This window comes from Podarcis gaigeae (genome assembly GCF_964106915.1).
Source record: "Podarcis gaigeae genome assembly, chromosome: 14".
Taxonomy (NCBI): Eukaryota; Metazoa; Chordata; class Lepidosauria; order Squamata; family Lacertidae; genus Podarcis; species Podarcis gaigeae.
The window spans coordinates 47718223-47742922 of NC_139690.1; the positions used below are offsets into that span (position 1 = coordinate 47718223).

Sequence of the window (24700 nt, forward strand, 5' to 3'; positions counted from 1 at the left end):
CAATCAATGTCAGAGCCAACAAATTTTTAGACAGCACACCAGTGCTAAATGGGTCCTCTAATCAGGTTTTAAATTAGTTCATTAGCCTACGATTTTTGTAGGTTCAACTACCTATGTAATTGAAATGAATGCAAAAGATGGAACTGACCCACTTCCTGTATAATTGCTTTATAAATACAAGGCACTAATTTAAGTCAACTCCTTTTGCTTTTAAATGCCTCACTGTCCACTTTAGTCTACTCGTTTTGATCATCAAACGTTGGAGGGGCAGAGGATTCCTCCCAGTAGGGCATCTCTTTTTAGAAGGAATATTTTTAGGGTGTCTTTTCAGTAGATAGGAGACCTCCGGATGGATTCACTTCCCAAGCAGAAAGCCACAGATCCCCAAATGGGGGGCAGGGGCAGTTCAGTGTCGAAAGCCAGCTACAGCTCCAGAATGTCCATGTTGTCCAGCTCACTGCGGAGATGGTCAACGTATTGGTTAATTTCCAACACACGACTTCGGTTTCTTTGAATTTCAGTCTTGTGAACCTGCAGGGATTGAAACAGTTGGTCCGGTTCACACTTAGCGCCAAGCTGTGGTTTGTTTAACAAACCTGTTTAACAAACCACAAGTTAGCCATAGATTGCCCCACAGAAGGTCAAACAAATCATGGCTTGTTTCTGCAAAGTGTTTTGGGGTTTTTTCCCTAGCTGTGCTTGCCTCGTGCCTTTGTAGCTTGAGTGCCAGGGGTCGGGGGGGGGGGGGAATGGTTAAACAAACCATGGTTAAGGAAGGATGTTGGGTTTACACATAACGCCAAGCCATGGTTAAAACAAACCCAGGTTCATAAGCCAACAAAAACCAGGGTTTTCATATCATGGTTTGTTGGCTGTAAACAAACCATAGTTCAGCTGCTGGGCAAGGTTAAACCATGGCCCAGCATTCTACTGTATGTGAACCAGATTGTGTGCAGGACCTCGAAGGGGATTTCAGTGCTTGTCCATTCAAGGCAAATGCTTGAAACCTGAAGAGCCAAATTATTAAGATGTGACTTCCCTCACTATCTTACTTCCTCCCTGTGGGTAGCTAGGCACTTTTAGGCCCTAAATTTAATGGATGCACAGCACAGCACTGCCCGCCCACTCCCATGCTTTAGATGGCCAAGGGTATTATTTCACTGTTACCATTTCTCTTCCCCCTCCCCCCGCTTTACAACTGCTGCTACGTTCCTGCTGTGTGGTGTGTTTTTTTTTGGGGGGGGGGTTAGTTTCCAACCCTGATTTAAGAACACAGTGGCTTTGCATTTAAAACTTAAACCATAGCCTCATCATGCCTAAAGGGATAAAATAGGGTTTACATCCACTGCCCTGATGTGAATTTGGGAATAAAAGCACCATTTTGGTGCAGAACGTAAAATATTTTAAAATAATAAAATGAGAATCTGAAACCATGCACATGACTGGATGACCAGCTGGCCACTGTTTTACAACATTTTCTGTAATAAGAAGGAAAGGATCCCTAAGGCAACCCCCGGTAAGGCCCAGTTTATTCATGCCGGGCCTGTTTGCCACTGCCCCCATCACCTGCCACTCTTTGAGTGACCCTTTTTTGGGAGGATGGCCTGAGCTGCAGGACTCTAGACATTGGCCCTGAGGTCCAGTCCTAGCTGCACCACTGCAGCCAACCCCACCCAACAGTGACAAAGCATGGGTTACCAGTGCCCAGGGCCACACAGAGGGCTGGGAGGGAAGGAAATGGACTGAGTATGCATGCACATTCAATTGTCTTAACAACGTCCCCATCACCCAGAAGATTGCAAATGCAGGGATAAGAAAAAAAGAGTTGTCGTCTGGAGAGGTCACTTCCTGGTTTGCATAGAGAAGCCATTTTCAACAGAGCTCAGTGTTGAAATTTGTGCCCCTAACAATTGTACACCCGGGGCAACTGTCCCAACCTCCCCTCCCCAATATGCCACTGCCACCAGCTACCTTGTTAACAATAAGATGAAAGTGCTCATGTCCTTAATGCTGGTTATTTCCTTCTGTGAGAAGGCCGCCAGCAGAGGGACAATGGGACTCTTCACTTACCTTCTCAACCAGTGTGGAAGCCCAGCCATTGGCTTTAGTGATAATTTCGTCTTCTCGGTTGTCAATCTTCAGGAGGTGAATGTCGTGAGAGGCATTGACAGCGTTGACAATGGTGTCTTTGTCCACAAAAAGCTAGGAAGGAAACCAGGTGAGAGGAGGGCCATTTGGGGGGGGGGGGGGCTGTAGACAAACCACCATCCCAGGAAGGGTCATCTCTTACTGATGAGTCAAGCCAAGAGTGTTTTGCCTGTTCTGGTCTTAATGGCGAAAGGGGAGGAAGAGGAGGAGTTGGATCTCACCATACGAACGTCATCCGGCATCTCCTCATCAAACTCGCTCTTCACTATCTTCTCCAGTGTGTTGACGGATATCTCCAGGAGCTTCTCGTGATGCTGGTTTTCTAGATCCCGGCACTGAGCCATCGTAGGAGAAAAGGTTAAGAAGCAAAGAACAGGGATGCCTCTCAGCAACTCTTTCCTATTGCCCAGTGTTTGAACAAAAGGAGGCAGGGAAGGCTGGCCAAGAGGATGGAAACTAAGGCCGTGCACACATTGCCAGCTTAAAAAACAGTTCTCTCAAGTCAGATCTAAGCTGGTTTGGGGGAAGAACACATCAAAACAGTGGCTGGATCTACACTCACTTTTTAAACGTCATTTGAACGATATTAAACATGTTCTAAAATGGCAAGATACTTGGTTTCTCCTCTGCTTCCTTTTCTGCAAGTTCTACCTGGTTTCTGGAAGGGGATAGCTCTGCAGCACTCTATGGTATCGCATTTTAATAACGCATCATTAACATTTAAGAAGAACATCACGTGGCTATATGGTTATCATGCAACCATTTTAAAACTCATTTTTAGCGTTAAAAACCATGAGTGTTGATCCATTCAGTATTTCGTAAAGTGTGACAGGGTAGGTCCAGGAGAGACATGGATCACGACTGATGTCGTGAGTGCACTGATTCCCAAACCAGTGGTGGGAGCACACTGGGATGCGGAGCACATGGGAATGTGCACCCAGCCTCAGTTTGTCTTCATTGTGACAGCAAAGACTCGGCCCTACATGGCCCAACAAAGGTCCTTGAGTTAAATACACTCCCCAGGGATGCTGCTTGGACACCCCAGCCCCAGTTTCCAAGCTTCTTGTACTTCTGGTTGGCAGGAGTGGTCCCGTGGCAACAGAACTTCCTTTATGGGGTGGAAGTGTAGAGGCTCACCACCCTTGCTTCTCAGGGTTGTCCTCCAGGAAAGCAAAAATGCTAGCCCAGGATTTTAGGTGGAAATGCTGCTATTACATTGAGTATTATACTGCAGCAGCTCTTCAGATAGTTCTTGGCACAAAGAGTGAATGGAGAGGAAAGCCCTGTGGTTCTTAGGGGCCTGAGAAATGCTTCCAAAACTGAAATCAATCCCGGCCCTACCGCACAGTAATGAGAAGCAATCGAATGCCATACAGTGTGGACAAGCCAGCTCTGTTGATCAGAAGCAAAGCACCCGCCACAATTTGCAGCTCTGTGCAAGCGACAGCAAAAGGATATATTCCTTGTTCGTTTTCTATAAAGTTCGACACCAGGTCAGCGATGTTCCTTTCGAAATCCTTTATCACTTCCTTAGCAAGAAAAGAAAAGGGGTGGGAAATTAGAGGGCAAAACTGAGTTCGACTCAAAACAGTTTGACTCCCACAAGTTTTAGAAATTGGGCCTGAAACATTTTTATTAATGTAGTTAACCAAACATAAATAGAGATAACGCTTTAATATAAGAAAAACTCACAGCAGTTTACAAAAATAGAAAACGAAGCATTAAGATTCTCAGCAAAAACCAGGTTGCAGCAGGCATTTAAAAACATGCAAAAGATGGTTGAAATCAGCTTTAGCTAAAAAGACATAAAACACATATAACTTCCACATGTCCGGACAGGCTCACCTAAACAAAAATGTTTTAAGTAGACTCCAAAAAGAATATGGTGAAGGCACCAGCCTGATGTCAACCAGCAGGAAGTTCCAAAGCTGCCATCACACCAAAACATCAATTACTTACAAGTGTGGAACAGGTATTATGTGACACCTTTAACAGTGCCAGTTCCGCAGATCCAAGTGGTTGAGCAGGTACATATGGGGGAAAGTGATTCTGCAAGTAAACTCCTCCCACACTATTCATGGCTTTTTGCACTAACAGCAACACCTTGAACTTGGGCTGGGATCAAATGGGCAAAACCAGTGCAGGTCTCACTCCTGCTAGCAACCACGCTAACTGCAGCTTCTGATCCAGCACAGGGAGGCCGCACACAGAGTGCAGTGCAGTAATACAGCTTTGGAGTCCCCAACCCCTGAATGTCCAGCTCTGCCAGGTTCATACCTCCAGCTGATCAACCAGCAGCATCTCCTCAGTCATCAGCATGTCCGAGAGCTTTGTGATTTCAAAGTTGTATTCAGCCAGTTTGATCTCTATAGCTTGGTTGTCGCTGAGGTTCTGAATCGTATCTATCACCTGTGTGCTCAGCAAGAGAAAGAAGGTTAGCGGCTGTTGCCCCGTGGCAGAAATAATTCATTTTATTCATTATTGGTGGTGGTGGTGATACTCTGGTGCACACAATGGGAATGTGAAGCAGTGACGAAGTTGTTAGAATTCCTGCTCCGTGATTGCAGTCATAGAATTGTTGTCTTTCACATGACGGTGTATGTTTTGAAGTGGGAAGGGGCGGAGACAGGATGTTTGTGTTACTGTGTTTCCGTGAAGTGGGACTATTGCCCTTGTTCTTTTTCTCTTTGCTGTCTGATGCTAGAGAGAGAGGGAGCCATGTTGCAGTGCTCCGTGTGTATTTATATGTAAATAAAGTAGATTAGCCAAAATGCTGAGTTGCTGAGGTCTGCGACGCAAGCTGCAAAGACTCTGTGGATCCCTAAGTGTGCCGGTGTCGGTTGGCGTCAGTCGCTGTCATGTTCGGGCTGAAGAAAGCTTTTGAAGCTCCCCAACGATCGACCAGGAGGGAGAGAACATGCCAATCGGCCATGTGTCTCTGCCAGGGTCCTACTCGAGTGTAGGCTGAGCTCCTGACAAAAGTTCCCACAGGGATTTTCAAACTGTATTCTATGAAAGACAGACGTTCCTTCTGAAGCTTATAAAGAGTTCCTCAATGTGGCCATGGGCCTGGGAAGGGTTTCTACACAAGCCACAAGGCCTCTTCAGGCTCCCACTTAGCATACATCTCACGTGTGCAGGGGCCCGGAACGTGACCCCTGGGGTATAGTGTGCTTTGACTGACTGAAATCTAGCTAAAAGTGTTTAGGATTAGGTACAATTGAAAACAAAATACATCAATTTAAACAGTTTGCTGCCTTGGTTTAAGTCAGCACCTGGTGGTACTTTCAGGATGTGATCCTTTGCACAGTCACGGGGAAACAGTTACTAACGACATTCTATCCTGCCTCCCCAATGTCCCCCAGCAGTTCAGCATGGTATACATGACCCCCCATTAAGTCCTCACAACAATCCTGTGAGGTAGGTCAAGCATAGCGAGAAGGATTAAGAAGTAACATCCCATCTCGAGGATGTAGCTTCCTCATCAGACTGTGGGGCTGACTCCCTGGTCGCTTTGCCTGCCCGAGAAGTTTAAGCCCTTGCTACAGTATTGACCAGGGACGCGGGTGGCGCTGTAGTCTGAACCACAGAGCCTAGGGCTTGCCGATCGGAAGGTCGGAAGTTCGAATCCCCGTGACGGGGTGAGCTCCCATTGTTTGGTCCAGCTCCTGCCCACCTAGCAGTTCGAAAGCATGTCAAAGTGCAAGTAGGTAAATAGGTACTGCTCCTGCGGGAAGGTAAATGGCGTTTCCATGCGCTGCCTCTGGTTCTCCAGAAGCAGCTTAGTCATGCTGGCCACATGACCCGGAAGCTGTCTGTGGACAAACGCCGGCTCCCTCGGCCTATAGAGCAAGATGAGTGCGAAACCCCAGTGTCGTCCGCGACTGGACCTAACGGTCAGGGGTACCTTTACCTTTACAGTATTGACCTGTAAAAAATCAGAACTAAATGGTTGCGGTGGAGCGATCCCGGTTTTCATCAAAGATGGCCCGGTTTTGTAATCACTTAAAGTGGCAAACCTATGGTCCTCCGGAGGTTGTGGGACTCCAACTCCCATCATCCGCCTTGTGCTCACTGGGGCTGATGGAAGTTGTGAGTCCAGCTGCATTCCCCATCCCTGGCCCAAGGTCCCTCGTGTACCCCATGGTTCTTCTCTTCAAAGTCGTGCAAGAGTTTGGAACAGTGCTGGTGGTTCTCTTCCAGGGCTTCGTTGAGGCACTCATAGAAGAGGGCGACCTCGGCTTCTCGCTTCTCATATTGCTTCAGGCCGTACTCAAACAGGTTCTCGCAAATGGCCACAAATTTAGTCTTGTATGTGAAGTTGGAGTCAAGGAGAGAACTGAGTTGTGTTTGAAAAGGAAAGAAAAAAGGCTTGTGTCTGCTTCCACTGTCTTGTTTGGGCTGTTGCCTCCTGTTGTTGGAGATCACTATGACTCACAGTAGCCCTCATAACAAGCAAGAAACCCCACTCCAGAGAACATCCCATTCTCAAGGTTTATCACCAGTTCTGTCCCAAAGCAGAAAGGATGTATCTCAAAAATTTATAAAACTTGTTACTGGCGTGGGAGACCAAAGATGAGATGGCAAAGGTGACAATAACAAAATGGGCCATAGATATTGGTTACAACATAGAATTGTCCGCAAGGGAAAAATCATGGGCCAAAACAAAGAATTTCTCTGCCTGTTATCTTATTAAGGAAAACCTACAAAAGATGATGTACTTGACGACCAGCACATTAGTGAAAATGTATTTAAAAGGGTCTAATCTATGCTGGAAATGCCACAAGGTGGAGGGAACCCCAATTCATATGTGGAAGTCGTGTAAATACACTAGAGAGTATTGGGAAACGTTCCGCACAGAATTAAAAAAAGACATTTCACATTTCCCAAAAGACCAGAGGCCTTTCTATTAGGGATAATAGGTAATGCCATTCCAAAAAAGGCACCCAATATCTTTCTGTATGCAGCCGCTTCAGCTAGAATAGTATACGCGAAAGAAGAGATACTCACTAAGGAAATTTGGTAGAACAAATTGATAGTAACCATAGAATTAGTAACCATAGAATTAGTAACCATGATCGCGAAACTAAAGAATAAGGATTAGTTAAAGATAAGAGAAGAGTGGAGGTGTTTGGGAGATTATCTTAGAGGGTACGGAATACAATTTAACCTACAAGTAGGGGTTAACATATGAGCAGCAGATAACATCAAAAAAGGAAGACTTGAAATGATAATGGGTGAAATATCAGGATATGTAGCAGATCAAGATTCCCCTAACGTGCCACAGAGAGATGGATTGGGAAGTCTTAGGAAAAGAGATGGGTGATGGATACTGTATGATGTGTGTATAAAACTGTTAAAAATTTTAAAAAAAGAAGTTGTGTGGTTGTTGTTTTTTTAAAAGGATATACCTCCAGTAGCTCTGGCACTCCAGGGAGGTAGAGGAGTTTGGCTGCTTCGGGATCGTCTGCAAACATGCTGTCAAAGAGGAAGCTTCCGTTCAGATACTCCACATAAGCGCGCTGGAGAGCGAAGCAAGGAGGCAGAAGGGAAAGAACAGGAGTGAGCTGGCAGTCCATCGCACCAAGCAAGCCAGAGTTAACTCTTCATTAGCACAGGCGTGTCAGGCCTAATGAGCGCAGCAACTCAGATCTTGCCCCCATGAAATGGTTGCCACGACTAAAGGTCCCTGTCTCCCCACAAGCGTCTAGGTTCCCTTCTCTCCAGGGCTTTCCCACAGCAATTGGAGACTGCACATGCATGAAGGCAACCTCTCCTCCACCCTTTTCATGCCTCTTCTGGTTCTGGGAGGGGAGCTTGTCACAGCAGAAGAGGGAGACACCTGTGACTCTTTCCCAGCCTGACTCATCTCTGCCTCTTGGTCTTTCTCCTTTCCTGCTTCAGCTTCTGCCTCTGATTCTGGGTTCTCTCTGTCACAGACTCTCCCTGCTCACTAAGCTCTGTTACCTCTTCAGCTTCTGACACATCCTACTCCCTGTCTTCTCCCTTTGACCACTCACTGTAGTCCCACCACCACTCCCTAGATTCTGGGTCTTCTTCCCTTGGAGGTTCTCCAGCTGGTTCCTCCCACCATTCTTCTGCATCCAACCAGTCAATGACAGGGAATCAGGAGAAGACAGTTGCCCAAAGGAAATGGGGAGAATCTTATGCCTTAAATTCAGATGGTTCTGTGAGATGCTAAGAAGAATAATTAAAGGGCCGGGGTCCCTTAAAATAAATAGCAGGCCAGTTAACACAATGTAGAAATGCATATTGTATAATATTTACAAAAAGAATCACCTGTTTTCCAAAAATAACAAAATAAACAATGTATTCTTTCACAGTTCATCAACCCTCAGCAGACCATATTGACCTTGAGAGCTGGTCATTTGAGGACAATAGAGGCAATGTGGTATAGTGGTTAGAGTGTCGGTCTAGCAGCTGGGAGACCAGGGTTCAAATCCCCACTTGGCCACGAAGCTCACTGGGTGACTTTGGGCCAGTCACTGCCTCTCAGCCTAACCTACCTCACAGGGTTGCTGTGGGTTAAAAGTTGGGGAGTGGAGGGAGAACTATGTACACCACCTTGAGCTCCCTGGAGGAAAGGTGGGAGGCAATATGAGAAGGCATTTTTGAAAGGTGCATGTTATGTACTAAGCATACATACATACATACATACATACATACATACATAGGTAAAACCAGAGGCTGGAGAGCTTCAAGTGAACAGAAGAGAAATTCAAACGGGGTGTGAAGTTCAAATTAAGCCTTTTAGATCGCTCTCTGCCCCAGGCCCTGCCACCTCAACCCCTGCCACTTTCCTTAAAGGGAGTCTCCAGGCCTTGAACTGCGCACTCAGTCTCTTTCATCTCCCCTCTAGGAGGTTCCTGTTCTCAGCTAAACACCTGCCCAAGTGAGGGTCAAGACATCCAGACATCTGTAAATCTCCCTACGATTCCCTCTTGCCAACTGAAGTCTTGTCAACAAGGTAGAAACTGATAATATTAACAGCAAGGAGCTGAGCCCTATCGAGAATGACTCCAAAATTACAGAACCTTTCCCTCACTTTGGTTAGCTCTCCGGAGACAACCTCTTTCAAGCCATTAATTAATTAATTGAATTTATATACCTGGAGGTCTCAGGGCAGTTCACAGAAAGGATCACAATATAGAAAATCAAAATAAAAACAACCCAATAATACACACACCCTCCAAAAAAGAGCCACATTTTAAAAGGGTATAGGATGTCAATCAGGTCAACCAAAGGCCTGGTTAAAAAGGCATGTTTTTGCCTGGCGTCTAAAGGTGTATAATGAAGGCGCTAGGCGAACTTCCTTGGGGAAAACATTCCACAGATGGGGAGCCACTGCAGAGAAGGCCCTGCTCTCGTGTATGAACTGTTTTGTACAAACTGTTTGGTTTAGCTTTCCACTTTGTGTCTGTTGAATCCACAACTGTTTTCTTACTGGTTCGTATTTCATATATCAGTGTTCAGAGACCAACGCCTATTCAGGAGGCTGAAAGAGAATCCAGTATCTGGAGTCGGTGGAAGAAGATTGGAAAAAATTTAAAGATTATTTACAGAAATACTGTAAAATTAATGAATGTTAGGAAAATGTTGGAATGAAGTTATATGGCTTTAGCAGAAATGTTATAAGGAGTTAAGGACAAATAGATTTTTAATGCATTAAAGGGAAAAAATAAGGTTAGAATAAGTTAAGATAAATTACAGGACAGAAAACAGAGGAAGATGGAAAGGAATTGCTGAAACAGTTAATTGAAATGGAATACAAAAAGGGAGGTGTGAGGAGGTCATGGAAACAAGTGAATGAAAGATAAGATACTGAAACCATTGGATGTGTTTTAAAATGTGTTTGTTTTGTGTTGTTAATTTAATGTTTAGTGTTAGTGTAATGTAGTGTTTTTGTTTTTGTATTGTATTGTATTGTTTTGTTTAATTCTTTTGTTTTTCTCTGTAATCTTTAAACATAAATATTATGTTTAAAAAAGAGAGAGAGAATCCAGTATCTGTTGGGTTCTCTCAACATCCCTGCGATCTACATTCCTGCTTTGCAGGGGGTTGGGCTACAACTCTATGATTCTACAGACGGCCCAAAAGAAACATACCTTGTGATATTCCACCTGTTTCTGTTGGGCATCCAGAACCTGCTGCTTAGCCATGGCCAGAGTTTCCCCATGTCTCATCTCCTCGATGGCATACTGGTATTTTATCAGGGCCATCTCTCGCTGGGAAAAGAAAACAGGGACAGGCAGCTTAGAATCAATGGCGTAGCAACTGATGGACTATGCGGAATTGGCATAATTAACACGCAAACTACGTGATAAGGATAACTGTGACTTTGAAGATGAATGGGAACCTTTTACGAAATATTTGAAGAGGCAACAAAATGAACTGGACTCTTTGGCAGGTTTTGAATAAACATTCACAAACTCTTTATGATAATACATAGATAGATAATTTGAGGATCTTTACAATTTTATAACATGCAGATAGAAAGATGTGTTGAGAAACCAGAGAAAGGAGCTGAGGGAAGTCTGGGGTGGGAGGGTGGGTGTTCTGTCTGGGGGGAGGGGGGAAATGGAGGGGGGCACAATGTGGATGATGTATTTTGTTAAAATTACTGTGTTGAAATTTATACTAAGTTTTTTTAAAGAATCAATGGCATAGCTAGCTACTCGGGTGCCCAGGGCAGTGCACACACCCTGCACCTGGGGGCGGAGCAAGCCGCCAATGGGGGCGGGGCGAGCCAGTGCAGGGCACACTGCACAAAGCCTCTCCACTGCCTCCCCCTCAGCTGTGGGGCAGCTGAGGGAGAGGCGGTGGGCAGACGCAAGCCCCATGCTGCCCTTTTAAGCAGTGCGGAGTCTGCAGGTGCCCAAGTCACCCCGTCACTCCCAGGAGAGATGCGTGGCTCGGGCATGCTGCAGGCCCTGTGGTAAGTGCCAGCCCCACTGTGTGGCGCCCAGTGCCAGCCGCATTTCGTTGCATTTGTTGGGAGCCCAAAAAAGTTCCATGAGCCCCAATTTGTTGTTTTTTACTTTAAAAACTCATATTTTAGCCATTTTGTCACCCCCCTCAGGGATGACACCCGGGGCAGCCCGCATCCGCCGCATCCCCCTTCCTACTCTACTGCTTAAAATAAAAAGGTAAAGGGACCCCTGACCGTTAGGTCCAGTTGTGACCGACTCTGGGGTTGCAGCACTCATCTCGCTTTATTGGCCGAGGGAGCTGGCATACATGACTAAGCCGCTTCTGGCAAACCAGAGCAGCACACAGAAACACCGTTTACCTCCCTGCCGGAGCGGTACCTATTTATCTACTTGCACTTTGACGTGCTTTCAAACTGCTAGGTTGGCAGGAGCAGGGAACGAGTAACGGGAGCTCACCCCGTCGCGGGGATTCGAACCACCGACTTTCTGATCGGCAAGCCCTAGGCTCTGTGGTTTAACCCACAGTGCCACCCGCGTCCCTACTGCTGACAAATCCCAAGGCAGGCACCTGTGGGGAGAGGAGTGAGGAGGCAGCCTCACCAGCTTTCTGGCACTCGGGGTAGATAGGAAAGCTAAAATAGCAAGAGATAAGGGGCTGAACTTTTCCATCCTTACCGAGTTGTCATCTACCAGTCTAAAATCCAGGTACACAAGGTCGGGGAGATAAGCGGCGATGAATGCGGAATACACTTCGTTTTCGCACACTGGGTTCCCAGCGAGGTTCAACGTGCGCAGGTTTTGGAACTTCCTGAGATAGATCACCTGTGCCAAGGTGACAGAGAAATGCAGAGAGCCATGAGGACAAAATATTTATGGGGAAAATTGAGATTCTCACAAAAGATGAACAAGAGGAAAGGGAGTGTTCTTTGTCGGAAAATGTCAAACGGAGTCATTAAACATCTGCAGACTCTTAGACTTTTTACTGAATGAGAACAAGATCCTGCTGAGGTATCTCTTGTGGTTGGTGGCCCCCTGGTTCAAAATACAAATGAACCCAGAAAAATAAATTATTACATGCTGATGCACATAGCACACATTGTGACTTCTGGACAAAAAACCCTGTGTACAGTGGTACCTCGGGTTACATATGCTTCAGGTTACATACGGTTCCGGTTACAGACTCCGCTAAACCAGAAATAGTACCTCAGGTTAAGAACTTTGCTTCAGGATGAGAACAGAAATCGTGCTCCGGCAGCATGAGGCCCAATTAGCTAAAGTGGTGCTTCAGGTTATGAATAGTTTCAGGTTAAGAACGGACCTCCGGAACAAATTAAGTACTTAACCCGAGGTACCACTGTACTGGTTTCTTTCTGAAAGCAGATCCATCTCAACAGACGGAACCATTAAAAGCAAGGATCTTTGCTGCACAGTTGCAGTTATGCCATAGGTTGCGAGGGAACACCCCACCCTCTGCAAGTTTCTAAACCTCATGGATATCAAGGGAAGCTAAAACAACCAAAGTTTCATCTGCTGCAAGCATCACATCTATCCAGGTTCTGTGAAGGGCATCCTCATGCAGTTTATTAGTCTAAAACTACAATCCACAGGAAAATGCATTTTTACTGTCTTACAGTGAAATCCTATTTGTGTCTACTCAGAAGTTAAAGGGATACCACAGCAGATTTAATATGGAAAACAATTTCCCCCATTTCCCCTTCTCCTGTTGTGCATTGAACAGCCTCCACGAACACTCTTCCCCCCCGGCTACACACACACTTCACCAGGGGGTTAAAGATCACCACCACAGGTGTTCACTGGGGGTTAAGGTCAACTCCTTCAACCCCTTGGAGAGGCAGTGTGGTGTTGTGGTTAGAGTGTCAGACCCAGCAGACCAGGGTTCAAATCCCCCCTCAGCCATGAAACTCACTGGGTGACTCCCTTAGGCCAGGCACTGCCTCTCAGCCTAACCTACCTCGCAGGGATGTTGTGGGGGATAAAACGATGAGGGGGAGAACCATGTGTGCCACTTTGAGCTCCTTGGAGGGGAAAAAAGTGGGATATAAATGAAATCCATCTATCAATAAAATCCTCATTTCCTACTGTAACCAAGTGATAAGTACGGTATGTGTCATAACATCTGCCCACACTGCTGTCTCTCTGCTCTTGACTTTCTTTCCCTCTCCCTATCTACTGCTGTAATTTCTATTTTAGATCACCTCTCACCATATGAGCCTTCCTGGACCCTGCAGTCATAATCTTTTTTGTAAATAATTTTGTTGTTGTTGTTATTCATTTTCAATTAAAGACTTTCAAAATTTATAACAAACGAGATTGAATCTTATCTTACCACATTAAAACACAAATAGTAAAACCAATTATACAATCCGTATTAAATAATTTCAGGGAGGCTTCCCATGTTCTGGATGTTGGGAGAAATTTTCTCATACATTTCCCCCCCCCCCCTGCTTTCTGCTCTGTAGTTTCCCCTGCAGTCATCATCTGAGGCTCTACTCTGCCCATGAGAAGTCCTTAGGGCTGCAACACAAGAACGGGCCTTTTCTGTGATGGCTCCCCGCTTGTGGAAAGCTCCCTCCAGGGAGGTTTGCCTGGCATGTTCGGAACATGTCTTTAGGTGCCAGGCAAAATGATTCCTCTTCTCCCAGGCCTTTTGCTAACAATTTATGGCCTTTTAAGCTGTGTGTAGGGTCTTTTGCGTTTGTTTGTTTGTTTGTTTGTTTGTTTGTTTGTTTGTTATTGTGGTTTGTGTTTTTAGATTCTTAACTGCCATATGATCTTCGAATGAAGGATGGCGTAGAAATTGAATAAATAATAATAACAATAAGAATTTATGAGGTGGGTAGTAGGGAAGATTCGTCTGTGTTTTACGTTGCTTATGTAACTCTGTTAAGGCACCATGCATTGTGTGATAGGAATAAAAACAGTGGGATACTTTTAAAGAAGAAAAAGGAAGGAGACTTGGTTTACTGTTCACAAATTTTAGCCTCTCGAAGCCCATTCTCAGCCCCTCTGATCCCTGTTTACTGGCAGATAGTTGCCTACAAATACTGTTTGCCCCTTCTCCTTTGTTGCATCCTTTAATTACTTCTTCCTCTTTACTGCACTGTGTTATGATTAGAACAGGGTACCTAAGAGGCAATAGGGAGGTGGACAGTGCTGTTTCAGATAAACTGTAACAACTACTCCTGGAACCAGATGTTATTTGGGCCTAGTGAAGCTACTGGAATTTAATTTGTTAGGCTAGTAGTTTTCAATTTGAGTTCTGATTATGGAGGGCTGCTAAATGTCTAAGCAAGAGCTTTGAAGACAGACTGAAGACCCCCTTGGCTGATTTTGCTCTCCTTGTAAATATGCAGCTACAAACAAGCATTGGGTGTGCCCTAGGGGCATGATTTCAGTCCACACAGGAGAGTTATATTCATTTAAAATACCGATACCCAGCTTTTTCCCAATCTGCAACAAGGGGATAAAACGCTAGCCTACTGACAGTGTTGTTGAATACTGTAAAACAGTATATATCAATGTGGCTATTGCTATAAGTGCTGCAGCACAGAATTCAGAATTCGTGCCAGCCATGCCCTTTTTCTGGATACTCTATTCCATAACCACCCTGTTTTCTATCCATCTTCATCACCAGTAAGCATTCTGTGGCCAATGAGCACAATCAGTCTTTACTGAGCTGTTTTGCACACATCCACCCCCTTCGGGGTTTATCTTTCTAACCATCCTTTTTTCTCCTGCTGCAAACCTCTAGAGGGGTTCCTTCAGTGCTTGCTTATTCCTTCTTCTTGGGTGTAGATGGTGCTGTTTTGGCAACATAAATACTGGCACTGGGTGAATGAGTTCGCTCCGATTGTACACTGAGCACAGATGTTTTCTAGTGATTACAACAGGAGATTTACAGTAGATGAAGAAAAAAATATAAAAAATCCTGCTCCAACAGCGACTCACTAGATGGCCATGGGCACTCTCTAAGTCTCAGATCCTCGGCCATGAAATGGAAGTGACCATCTCTGCCAGAGAGGTGTTGGCGGACAAAGAGAAGTAGCAGCTTCAGCCTCCATATGTCTACTTAGAAGTAAGCACCACTGAGTTCAGAAGAGAGTAACTACCGAGCGAGAGTACACAAGATTGCCACTAGAGACTTTATACGGCTTTATTAATTAAACTCTTACATTTTCCAGAGTTTGAATGTTGTTATTTCCTATAGAGAAGACTTGAAGTTCTTGGAGTGTGTCCAGATTCTCGATCTTAGAAATCCTGTTGTTGTACAGACTAAGATCTTGCAATTTAACGAGCGCATCTAAGCCTTCAATGACTTCAATATTGTTGAAGGACAAATCTGGGGGAGCAGAAAAAGAACGTGGGAGGCAAGAGCTCTGAGAAGGAAACCATTCAAATCCTCTTAGGGAACTCTTTCCTATACACAGAATCAGTTTTTTCCTCTTTGTTGGAATCAATAGGTAGGAGGTGACTTAGCCCTCCCTGGAACTTCTTGTCCCCTTTTAAGCATCATATGTGCCTCTTCTCCAAGGGGACCTGCCCTACATTTTGAGAACCACTGTTCTAACTAGAATGTTTCAAATGCGTATAGGTTTCAGAAAAAAACATTATTTTCTATCCTGGTTCTGTTTTTCCCCCAACAGGAAGTCATATATCTAGCAAATATGAGTAAGAGGGAAGACTCTGAAGAGAATGTTGTTCGGCCTTCTTCTAACAAAAGGCAAATTGATGAGGTCATTCTGCCTTTTCAAGGGGCTGGAGTGGAAACAAAGTCAGTTTGGCTGGGAACAAAAACTGTCTCTCATCAGGCAGTGCTACCCTAGGAATCTCAAATGCCATCTTCATTCTAGTTGCCATTTGATGGCTGGTATGGAATTATTATCTTCAGAGTTTACAGGTTCTATTCAGCTAGGCTTTACTCAGTGTGGACCTATTGAAATTAATTGCTGTTCATTAATTTCAGTGGGTCTATTCTGAGTAAACCTTAGTTGAATGCCACCCTATGACACCAGTCTCTATCCTGCACAGGCAAAATTCCTGATCAACACTCAAATAGAATTTGTGGTCAAACCCAACTAATGTCAACCTGAGAGGGGAAGGGTAGCCAAGGAAGCTTCGGGACCTTGTCTGGAGTAGCATATTGGGGGCTGCTTGACACATGATACAATTCCAACATGGAAATCACTTCCAAAATACACCAGGGTGCAACCACCAGCTGGAATGAAGTGAAGGTTGCTCTTAATTCCTACACAAAAATTTCACAGCATTTGTTGTGACCCTGAAAGCCACCATCTTACCCAGCCAGACCAGATGAACCAGAGTATCCAGTGCCTCGATCTTCTCAATGATGTTGTTGTCCAACTGCAATTTTGTCAGGTTCTTGAACTGCCAGAGGTTGTCAATCTTCAGGATATCTGAAGCCACAGGAAGGGAGAAGTAGAATCATGCAGGTGTTTTGGGAGGCAGTTCCCACCATATGTAGGTATAGGGAATAAATTTATTCAGCTTTCCTTTTAAAGCTAACCTAATTAATTCATACTTCCCAAACCAATATGTGGACCGAAATCTGCCTATCCTATGAAACTTGCACTTCTCCCAGTTTTGCAATGCAGGTCTCAAACCAAAAAAGTGTAAATTAGGAAAGAGTGCCCACAAAAATGCATTACATTAGGGAAAACTGTGTACCAAAAAGGCATTCTATATGAGGAGAAATGCACACAGCAACAATGTTTTGTGCAGACTTTATTTTTAAAAAGCTCTGCACCATACTACCTGATGTGGAAATGGGGCAACCTAAACTTAAGATAGGAAATCTGAGACACTGGAATTCGTGGATTTGTCCATCCCTTGGCATAAGTGGGAGGAGCAGAGAAAAGGGAGAGCTATGGGAGAGCAGGAAACTAATAGATGGCAAGGGTGATGAAGCTGGAGGAGCAGAGATTAGTTCAAGTATCTTCACAATCCTGCCTAAAAGTGGATGTTCAACCACTGACTGTCCACATGGCAAATCTCCATGTTGCAAGGACTTTGTAGTAAAAGAGCCTTGATCTTTTTCTTTCTTTAAAAAAGTCCCTGTTTTGTATTCTGATCCTTACTTCTAAAATCAAGCTGCAGCGCCAAGACATCTTTGAAATTGATGCCCTCTTTTTTGGCCAGGAGGCCTGCTTCTTCTTGAGGTCCTTGCTCCTCGACGGCCTTCTGCAGCATCTCGTCATTGATTACATTGGGCTCTATGCTATCATACAGTCGACTCATCTTGAGCAGAAGACGTGCCCCCAAGATTAGAACTCAAATGGATTGCCCTGGCCTGCGCAGAAACTGAAATAGAATGACACATGATGCCTCATTCTCATAGTAGGAGCTTCTGGGAGCTGTCCACACCGTCCGCATAATGCCCACCTACCACGCCAACATACAGTCCACCAAACTATCCACTCTTCTACGCATATCCCCAGCTGGCGCCTCATTCTTCTTATATATGGAGTACAGGCAGCTTTGTGTGAAAAAAGGGATAAATCATGGAAGACATGGCTGTCAGTAATGGCAAGTGAACAGAACCTCCATATTCAGCAGCACTCTACCACTAAAAATAAGGCACTGTGGACAAGCAATGAAGGAAGGCTGTTGCTTCCAGGCCCGCCCTCTGAACTTCACAGCTTCTGTCAGGAATTGGCATCCTAGTGCCAATTCAGTGGGGGAGCTAACCCTGTTTTTGCTACTGCAGCTCTCTGCAGTTCATGCTGATTTCCTTTCAAAGTGTATGAATGGTGATAAGAGGAAGGGCAACTAACAGCCTCTGTACACTTTGCTCTCTCGCTTTGGGTGGCGGTGCGGGTTGAGCCCAAAGGGTGACAGCAAGTTAACGAGCAGTGGTGGCAGCAGCAAGAACCTAAGAAGAGCTTGCTGGATCAGGCCAATGGCCCATCTAGTCCAACATCCTGTTCTCACAGTGGCCAATCTGATGCCTGTGGGAAACCAGGAGAAAGAATTGAGCACATTAGCATTCTCTTGTCCTGTTGTCCCAAGCAACTGCTATTCAAATACATTATTGCTTCCAACCGTGGAGGCAGAGAGTAGCCATTGTGGCTTATAACCACTGATAGCCTTCTCCTTCATCAATTTGTCCTTTAAAGCCATCTAATTTGCTGGCCTTCACTGCCTCCAGCGGAAGCAAATTCCATAGTTTAACTATGCATTGCATGAAGAAGCACTTTCTCTTTCCTGTCCTGAATCTTCCAACATTGAGCTTCATTGGATATCCATGAGTTCTAGGGTCATGAGAGAGGCAGAAAAACTTTCTTCCATCTACTTTCTCCATGCCATGCATAATAAACTACTGTCTTACTCACCTTTTCTCTGCACTAAGAAGTCCCAAGTACTGCAACCTTGCCTCATTAGGGAGTTTCTCCATCCCCTTGATCATTTTGTTGGGCCTTTCCTGAACCTTTCCTAGGGGCTCAACAATATCCTTGTTGAGCTGAGGCAACCAGAACTGTACACAGTTTTGGAGGAGGAGGAGGTGGACCACAGTTAGCTGCCTTACACTGAGTCATGGAATGAAAGAATTGTAGAGTTAGAAGGCACCTCAAAGGCCAAGTCCAACCCACCACAATACAGGAATCTCAGCTAAAGAATCTATGGCAGATGGCCAGCCAAAGATTTAAAATCTCCCATGGAGGAGAGGTCCATCTAGCTCAGTACTGTCTACACTGACTGGCAACAGCTCTTCAGAATTTCAGGCAGGAGTCTCTCCCAGCCTTATCTAGCTAGGGTTGCCACCTGTCCTGTATAATGCAGGATTGTCCCGTATTTCAGTGTAAAATGCTACGTCCTGTATTGATACGGTTTTTTGTCCTGTATTTCAGATCTTCTCTCTTTCTCTCTGTCAAGTTAGGGATCCTCTCCAAATGCATGTGTTTGAAAGGGTGTGAGACAGGTCATGTATTTGAGCTTTGGGTGGCCAAGCACAGAGAGTGTAATGGTTATAGGGGTTGCTCGTGCGTAAGTTGCCGCCACTCTTGGCTAGGTTGCCTGGTTAAACCTTTTCTGTCTGGACAGCCCTTCACTTCGTGGATGTTTCAGTCGCTAGCAGAATCCGTCAGTGGGTGTTTCTTGAACCTCTTCCAGCAAAGAAGTTCTTTGACGCCAAGTCTACGCCTACTTTCCCTGCGCGGAAGTCTTCTGCACAGGGTGGGTGTGGGTATCGGAGGACCCGTGCTCTCCCTGCTGGTCTCCGGCAAGGAGTCCTGGAGCCCCCTCGCCGATTCCTCCATCTGCCCCCTTTATCCCTGGTGTTATGCTGATTTCCTTCTCCAGCCGATGAGCTCCCTCTCTCCCTGCTGGGCCCTTCTCCAGCATCGCTTGGGAGCCTTGCCTCCACCTCTGGCTCCGATGTCAGTTCCCTGACAGAGAGATTTACAAATTCATGTGTATCTGCATGTGCTTGTGACAAATTCCAGAGGGGCCATCCTGTGAGGCTGCAATAGAGTGTAATAGATTGCTTTGAAGTTACATCAGCATCAGATTAAAATAAAATAAAATCACCCCGACCCATATTTTGCCAGAACAAAGGCGGCAAGGCTGCCTGGAGATGCCATCGGGGACTGAATGTGGGCCCTTCTGCTTGCAAGGCAGACGTGCTGCCACAGTCCTTCCCTACTGAGGACCTACTAAGGGAGGGGGTCCACTTCAGACACCCTCCCACCTGTCAGTCTGGAGCTGGAATGGCTCAGCTTCCCCCTCCCCCAGCTGGGCGCTGTTGGAAGCAAGATGCTGGCTTGGCTCACACAGAGGTTGAATCCAAAGTGGAACTTCGACCTGTCATTCTTACAGCTGCACCGATAGAACTTCCGCCTGTCATACAAACATGAAAGGTGTAGGACAGCAAACAACAACACGTGTCATATCTACACATCCTATCCCAGAACATCCTATGCCCACTCCCCTTCCAGAGCCACCGAAACCCCACCCAGCCCCGGATTGCTCAGCAGGTTACCAGCGCGTCACTTGACCAGCTCACACTGAACCCACAGCCGCCTTCCTCCAGCCTCCCCAAAGGTTAAAAGCTCGGGTTAGGCCCCGTTGCTAGGGATGCCGCGGCCGTTGCTAAGGGCAGGTCGCGCTTCTCGCGCCGGCCCACCGGGCTTCCGTCGTCACGTGTGACGCAGATCGGCCGGCGACAGCGGCAAGCAACCTCGACTCACGTCCGCGTGTTTGTGTGTGGGGGCGCGAGAGAGAAGGAACCAACCCGAACCAACTCGCCCAACCAATGACAGGGCGCATAAACAGCCATTCCCCCATCAGGATTGGCTACTCGATCCGAGCCTTCGGCGAAGGTTATCCAATAGGTTTATTATTATTTTTTGAGAAAGCTTTGTCCAATAGGCTGTCTCCGAAGGCGGGACTTATCCCACCCCTCGCCCTTTCCCTTCTCTTGTTTCCCCGACGCACGACAGCATCGAGGCCGGGCAGCCTGGCCTGACAAGTGATTGGCGCTCGCGCTCGCTAATGAGCGCTCGGCCTTCGGGATCGGCGCCCGGGCGACGACATCGCGGGGCGGGCTCTGCTGTGGGGAAGTGGAGGTTCTGCTTGGCCGGAGAGGCCTGTCAGTCACGGGCCGGAGGCGGGGCTGAGGAGGTTTGGGCGGGGGGGGGGATGAGGAGAGGAGGCTCCGAGAGGTGGAGCGGGCGGGGAGGCCGGGCGGGTTTGTTGTCATCCCAAGATGGAGTTTCTGTTGGGCAACCCTTTCAGCACCCCGGTGGGGCAGAGCCTCGGTAAGAGAGGGGGCAGCCGAGGGGAGCGGGGCAGAGGGGCAGGCCTGAGGGGACGGGGGAGGGGGAGACGGGGGGGGGGGGAGAAGCCGCAAAGGCCCCTGTCAGCGGGCCAGGGGGAAATTTGGGCAGACGCAGCTTCTCCCTCCTGGGATGGCAGGAGAACTGCACCTGAAGAAGATGGACCTGAACCGGCTTCACGGCCCTGTCCGTCTTGGCCCCCTCTTGACCCACGAAGGGAGCCCCGGGCCTGCTTGGCGTCATGTCCCGGCCAACCGTGAGCCAGGGATTGAGCTGGGAGGTGAAAGTCTTTCCTCTCCAGCGTCCTTGTATATATTTTATTTTAATTGCTGCCCTTGGTGAATCATTATTATTATTATTATTAGAATTTATATACCGCCCTATACCTGGAGGTCTCAGGGCAGTTCACAGAATAAAATCAAAATAGAAAACCACAAAATACATAAGCAAAATAAAAACAACAACCCAATAACCCCCACCCACCCCAAAAAAATCATTTTAAAAGGGGAAAGGATCCGCACAACATTTAAAGTAAGACAATTAACATTGCTTCTGTTCTCCTTCCCAGCCTGTCAGTCTGCTAAGTTTTTCCCTGATGGCTCTCTCTCCCCCATAATTATTATTATTTATATAGCCTTGTCATATGCCTCAACTTTAGTCTTTGTGCAGGGTAATTGTATTATTGGTGATTTTTAAAATAAAATTCAACCGTCTCTTTTTTTGCTGCAGCAGCTCAAAAGCGACATGCAATATTTTAAGCAAAAAACAAATACAGACATTTTAATGCATACTAGGAGCCTTGTAATTCACTCTGTGATGACAGCGTGTCCTAAAAGGTGCATTAAGGACCATTGAATGAGCAGATAAAACTATCTGTCATCCCTGGTTCTTTTCCTCCTGGTAAAGCATTGGCCCCGTTTTGACCTTTTGACTGTGGATTTGAGATGAATAGATTGATATCGTTAGAACTACAATATATGGGTTGCTTTGTGGGTTCTAATGAATATAGGCCAGGCCATATTGTATCCTCTAGCTGTCCCTATTTCCTGACCTGTGTCCCATCACTGTGCTTGTTTTCTCCCTGTGTTTGCATTTTGAGGATGCCTTGCCAAAATGTTATTAGCCTGAGGCTGTTAGTTTTGTTTGAAATATTTATATGCCATCTTTTAGGCCAAGTACCCTTTCAACGCAGCTTCTGTACAGTATTTAAATAATAAATAACAACAACATGCCTCTTAGGAAATCATCAAGCGATCCCCAAAAATGAAACTGCAAAACTACCCGCCACAGCAGACCTAATCATATCAACAGAGTACCGTTGAAAACTAAGACTTAAACATCTTGTAGCTTGTTAAAACCCTAGTTGTCTGGAGTTGTCACTAATTATGTTTTATTTGGTTCTCTCCTTCCACATCTTATTCTCACAACAATCCTGTGAGGTAGGTTAAGCTGAGAGAGAGAGGCTGACTGACTCAAGGTCACCCAGTGAGTTTCATGGCTCATTGGGGATTTGAGCTCTGATTTCCTGGTTCAACACTAACTATGCTGCCACACTGACTCTCTATTATTCACGATCCAGCCCTCTTCCCTGGTCTATAAAACTTGATGGGAAGAAGCATCTTGTCATCATGAACATAAATTTATGTGTGTGCACAGTAAAGTGTGCCGTACTGTGCACAACCTGTCATTACATACCTTGAAACCTCTGACATTTGTTTGAACTGTTGATAACAGGTTACAGGAGGACTTTTGTTTTTCTCGTATATCTGCTTTTCTAGTATATCTGCAACTTAAAGAGCAAACACACCCAATTCAGGCAGCAAATGTTTGGGGTTGGAAGAGTGGCAGTGAGGTTAGAGCTGTGTGTACAAGGAATCCTGCTCTGTATACAGTAGTACCTCGGGTTATAGACGCTTCAGTTTACAGACTCCGCTGACCCTGAAATAGTACCTCGGGTTAAGAACTTTGCTTCAGGATGAGAACAGAAATTGCGCAGCGGTGGCAGCGGGAGATCCCATTAGCTAAAATGGTACCTCAGGTTAAGAACAGTTACAGGTTAAGAACAGACCTCCAGAACGAATTAAGTTCTTAACCCGAGGTACCACTGTATATATTTTTGTATTTTTATTAGCCGTTTACATGACCAAACATACAGCATACTTTAAGAAGCTGTTCTGTAAAACCCAATTAGGAGCTCAGTTAAAGGTTGCATTAAACACAAAGTTCTTCATTGTTATACACATGGGGCAAGGCACAAGTCAATGGGAGTTCCATAGGGTTTGTTTTTTTAACTACTCCTTTAAAGCAAGCCTACTGCTCTCCATTTTGCTAAAAGGCACTGTTCTGTCACCAGCATTAAAGTAAGATTCAATTGCCAGCCTGAGTGGTTTCTGTATGCAGAACTAGGACTGGGGAACCACCGCATCCTTTGCCTCAGGCAGTTAAAAACCTTAAGCTGGGATGTTATGTTCAAGGCCCTATTTTTAGCTGTGAAATGTTGGAAGATATTGGGGAGCAAAAGAGGAACTGAGGAAGCCTAGGGTGCTCTGAGGTGGGGTGAGTCAAAGAATGAAACTGGGAGGAAAGGTGGGGTGGAGTCAGATAGGTCAACCTGACATGGAGGAATCTCAGGTGTGTGTAGTTTTTATCACCTTATCATCTCAAATAAGATCTCTTGGGAAGTACACCGAAAAGGATGTCTAAAGTGATCAGAGAAGTTAAGAATGACTTCCTGACTGAGACACACTTGAGGAGAGGCTGAGGTTTTCTTGGCTTTGAAAAGCAATGACTAAGTGAAAGTATAGAACTATGATTGCAATAAAGAAGCCTTGTTTCAAAACACAAGAACCTGACTGGTGACATTGATTTGCAATATGTGGTTGATTTTTTTTTAAAGGGAAGCATTGTTTTCATAATGCAGACTTTTACCTTACAGAACTGGTTACCATAGGATGGGTAGTGGTGGTTTGAAGTTGACAATTTAAAGATGACTTTAAAGAGCCAAAGAATTTAGCAAATGGTGGATAATATTGCTTGCCAGTGGCTTTTACCTGTCATAGAACCTCCATGTTCAGATTGATCCCTCATCATCCTTGAACCATCCTATTGGGGTGGGGGAGAGGACTGTTTGACTCTCATAACCGAGGGGGGGGGGGGAATGAGGTGGAGGAAGTTGGGAGACAAGAGCAGGTCTGAGGAATATACGAACAGAGGAAGCTGCCTTACAGAGGAACCACCGGCCTATTTAGCTCAGCGACTACAGTGCCTTTCCAGGGTTTCATCTGAGACATTCTTAGCCCTTCCTGGAGATACCAGTGACTGAATCCGAGATATTCTGTGTTCAAAGCAGATGATATGGCTCAAGGAAAGTGAACACAATTGGGCTTCTCCAACAGCATCCAGGTGGGCCCAGAGATGAGGCCTGAGTTTTGTGGCAACTGCTCCCCTCCGTACCATGAGAATAAGATACTGGCCACTTTTGTGTTTTGGTTGTAATGGCAATGCTTGGCCTAAAGCATTATTGTGCAGTAATGTGATTATTGGGGGCCCTGTTCCTGCACTGTGCCTCTTCTCTGACTGCTAGGTTTTGTTGTGGGTAGCTGATTGTCCATGGGGCAATGTAGCCCCCTCAGTTGCTTGGGAAACAAATAGCAGATACTATCCCATACGTGACAGCCTAATAAAGGAACAGTCATTTTGTCATTGGGGTCCAAATAGTCTTAGACTCGCCTCTGTTAAACTGCTACACTTTGTTTAGTGGGAAATTGCTGTCCAGCGGGGGCAAGGACT

General features: G+C 45.8%; 2 protein-coding genes across 4 annotated transcripts in view; one reads left to right on the forward strand and one right to left on the reverse strand.

Moving 5' to 3' along the window:
- Positions 1-152: 152 nt before the first annotated feature.
- On the reverse strand, positions 153-18589 carry DRC3 (dynein regulatory complex subunit 3). Its single transcript, XM_083711925.1, has 12 exons — positions 17216-18589; positions 16418-16534; positions 15293-15459; positions 11775-11921; positions 10275-10394; positions 7560-7670; positions 6289-6465; positions 4426-4557; positions 3607-3677; positions 2370-2493; positions 2071-2202; positions 153-531 (listed from the first exon to the last, which is right to left on the reverse strand). Exons 1-12 carry the CDS (start codon positions 17373-17375, stop codon positions 424-426), a joined length of 1566 nt encoding a protein of 521 aa, XP_083568051.1. The 5' UTR covers positions 17376-18589; the 3' UTR covers positions 153-423.
- A 2154-nt stretch (positions 18590-20743) lies between these two features.
- The window catches only part of TOM1L2 (target of myb1 like 2 membrane trafficking protein), a 49528-nt gene continuing 45571 nt past the window's right edge, over positions 20744-24700 (forward strand). For 2 of the 3 annotated variants that reach the window (XM_083711597.1, XM_083711598.1), the window contains exon 1: positions 20749-20893. In XM_083711597.1, the coding sequence (XP_083567723.1) occupies positions 20842-20893 (52 nt within the window). In that variant the 5' untranslated portion in view covers positions 20749-20841. Of the gene's footprint in view, positions 20894-24700 lie in introns of all 3 variants that reach the window. The other variant, XM_083711599.1, reaches the window with a different exon arrangement.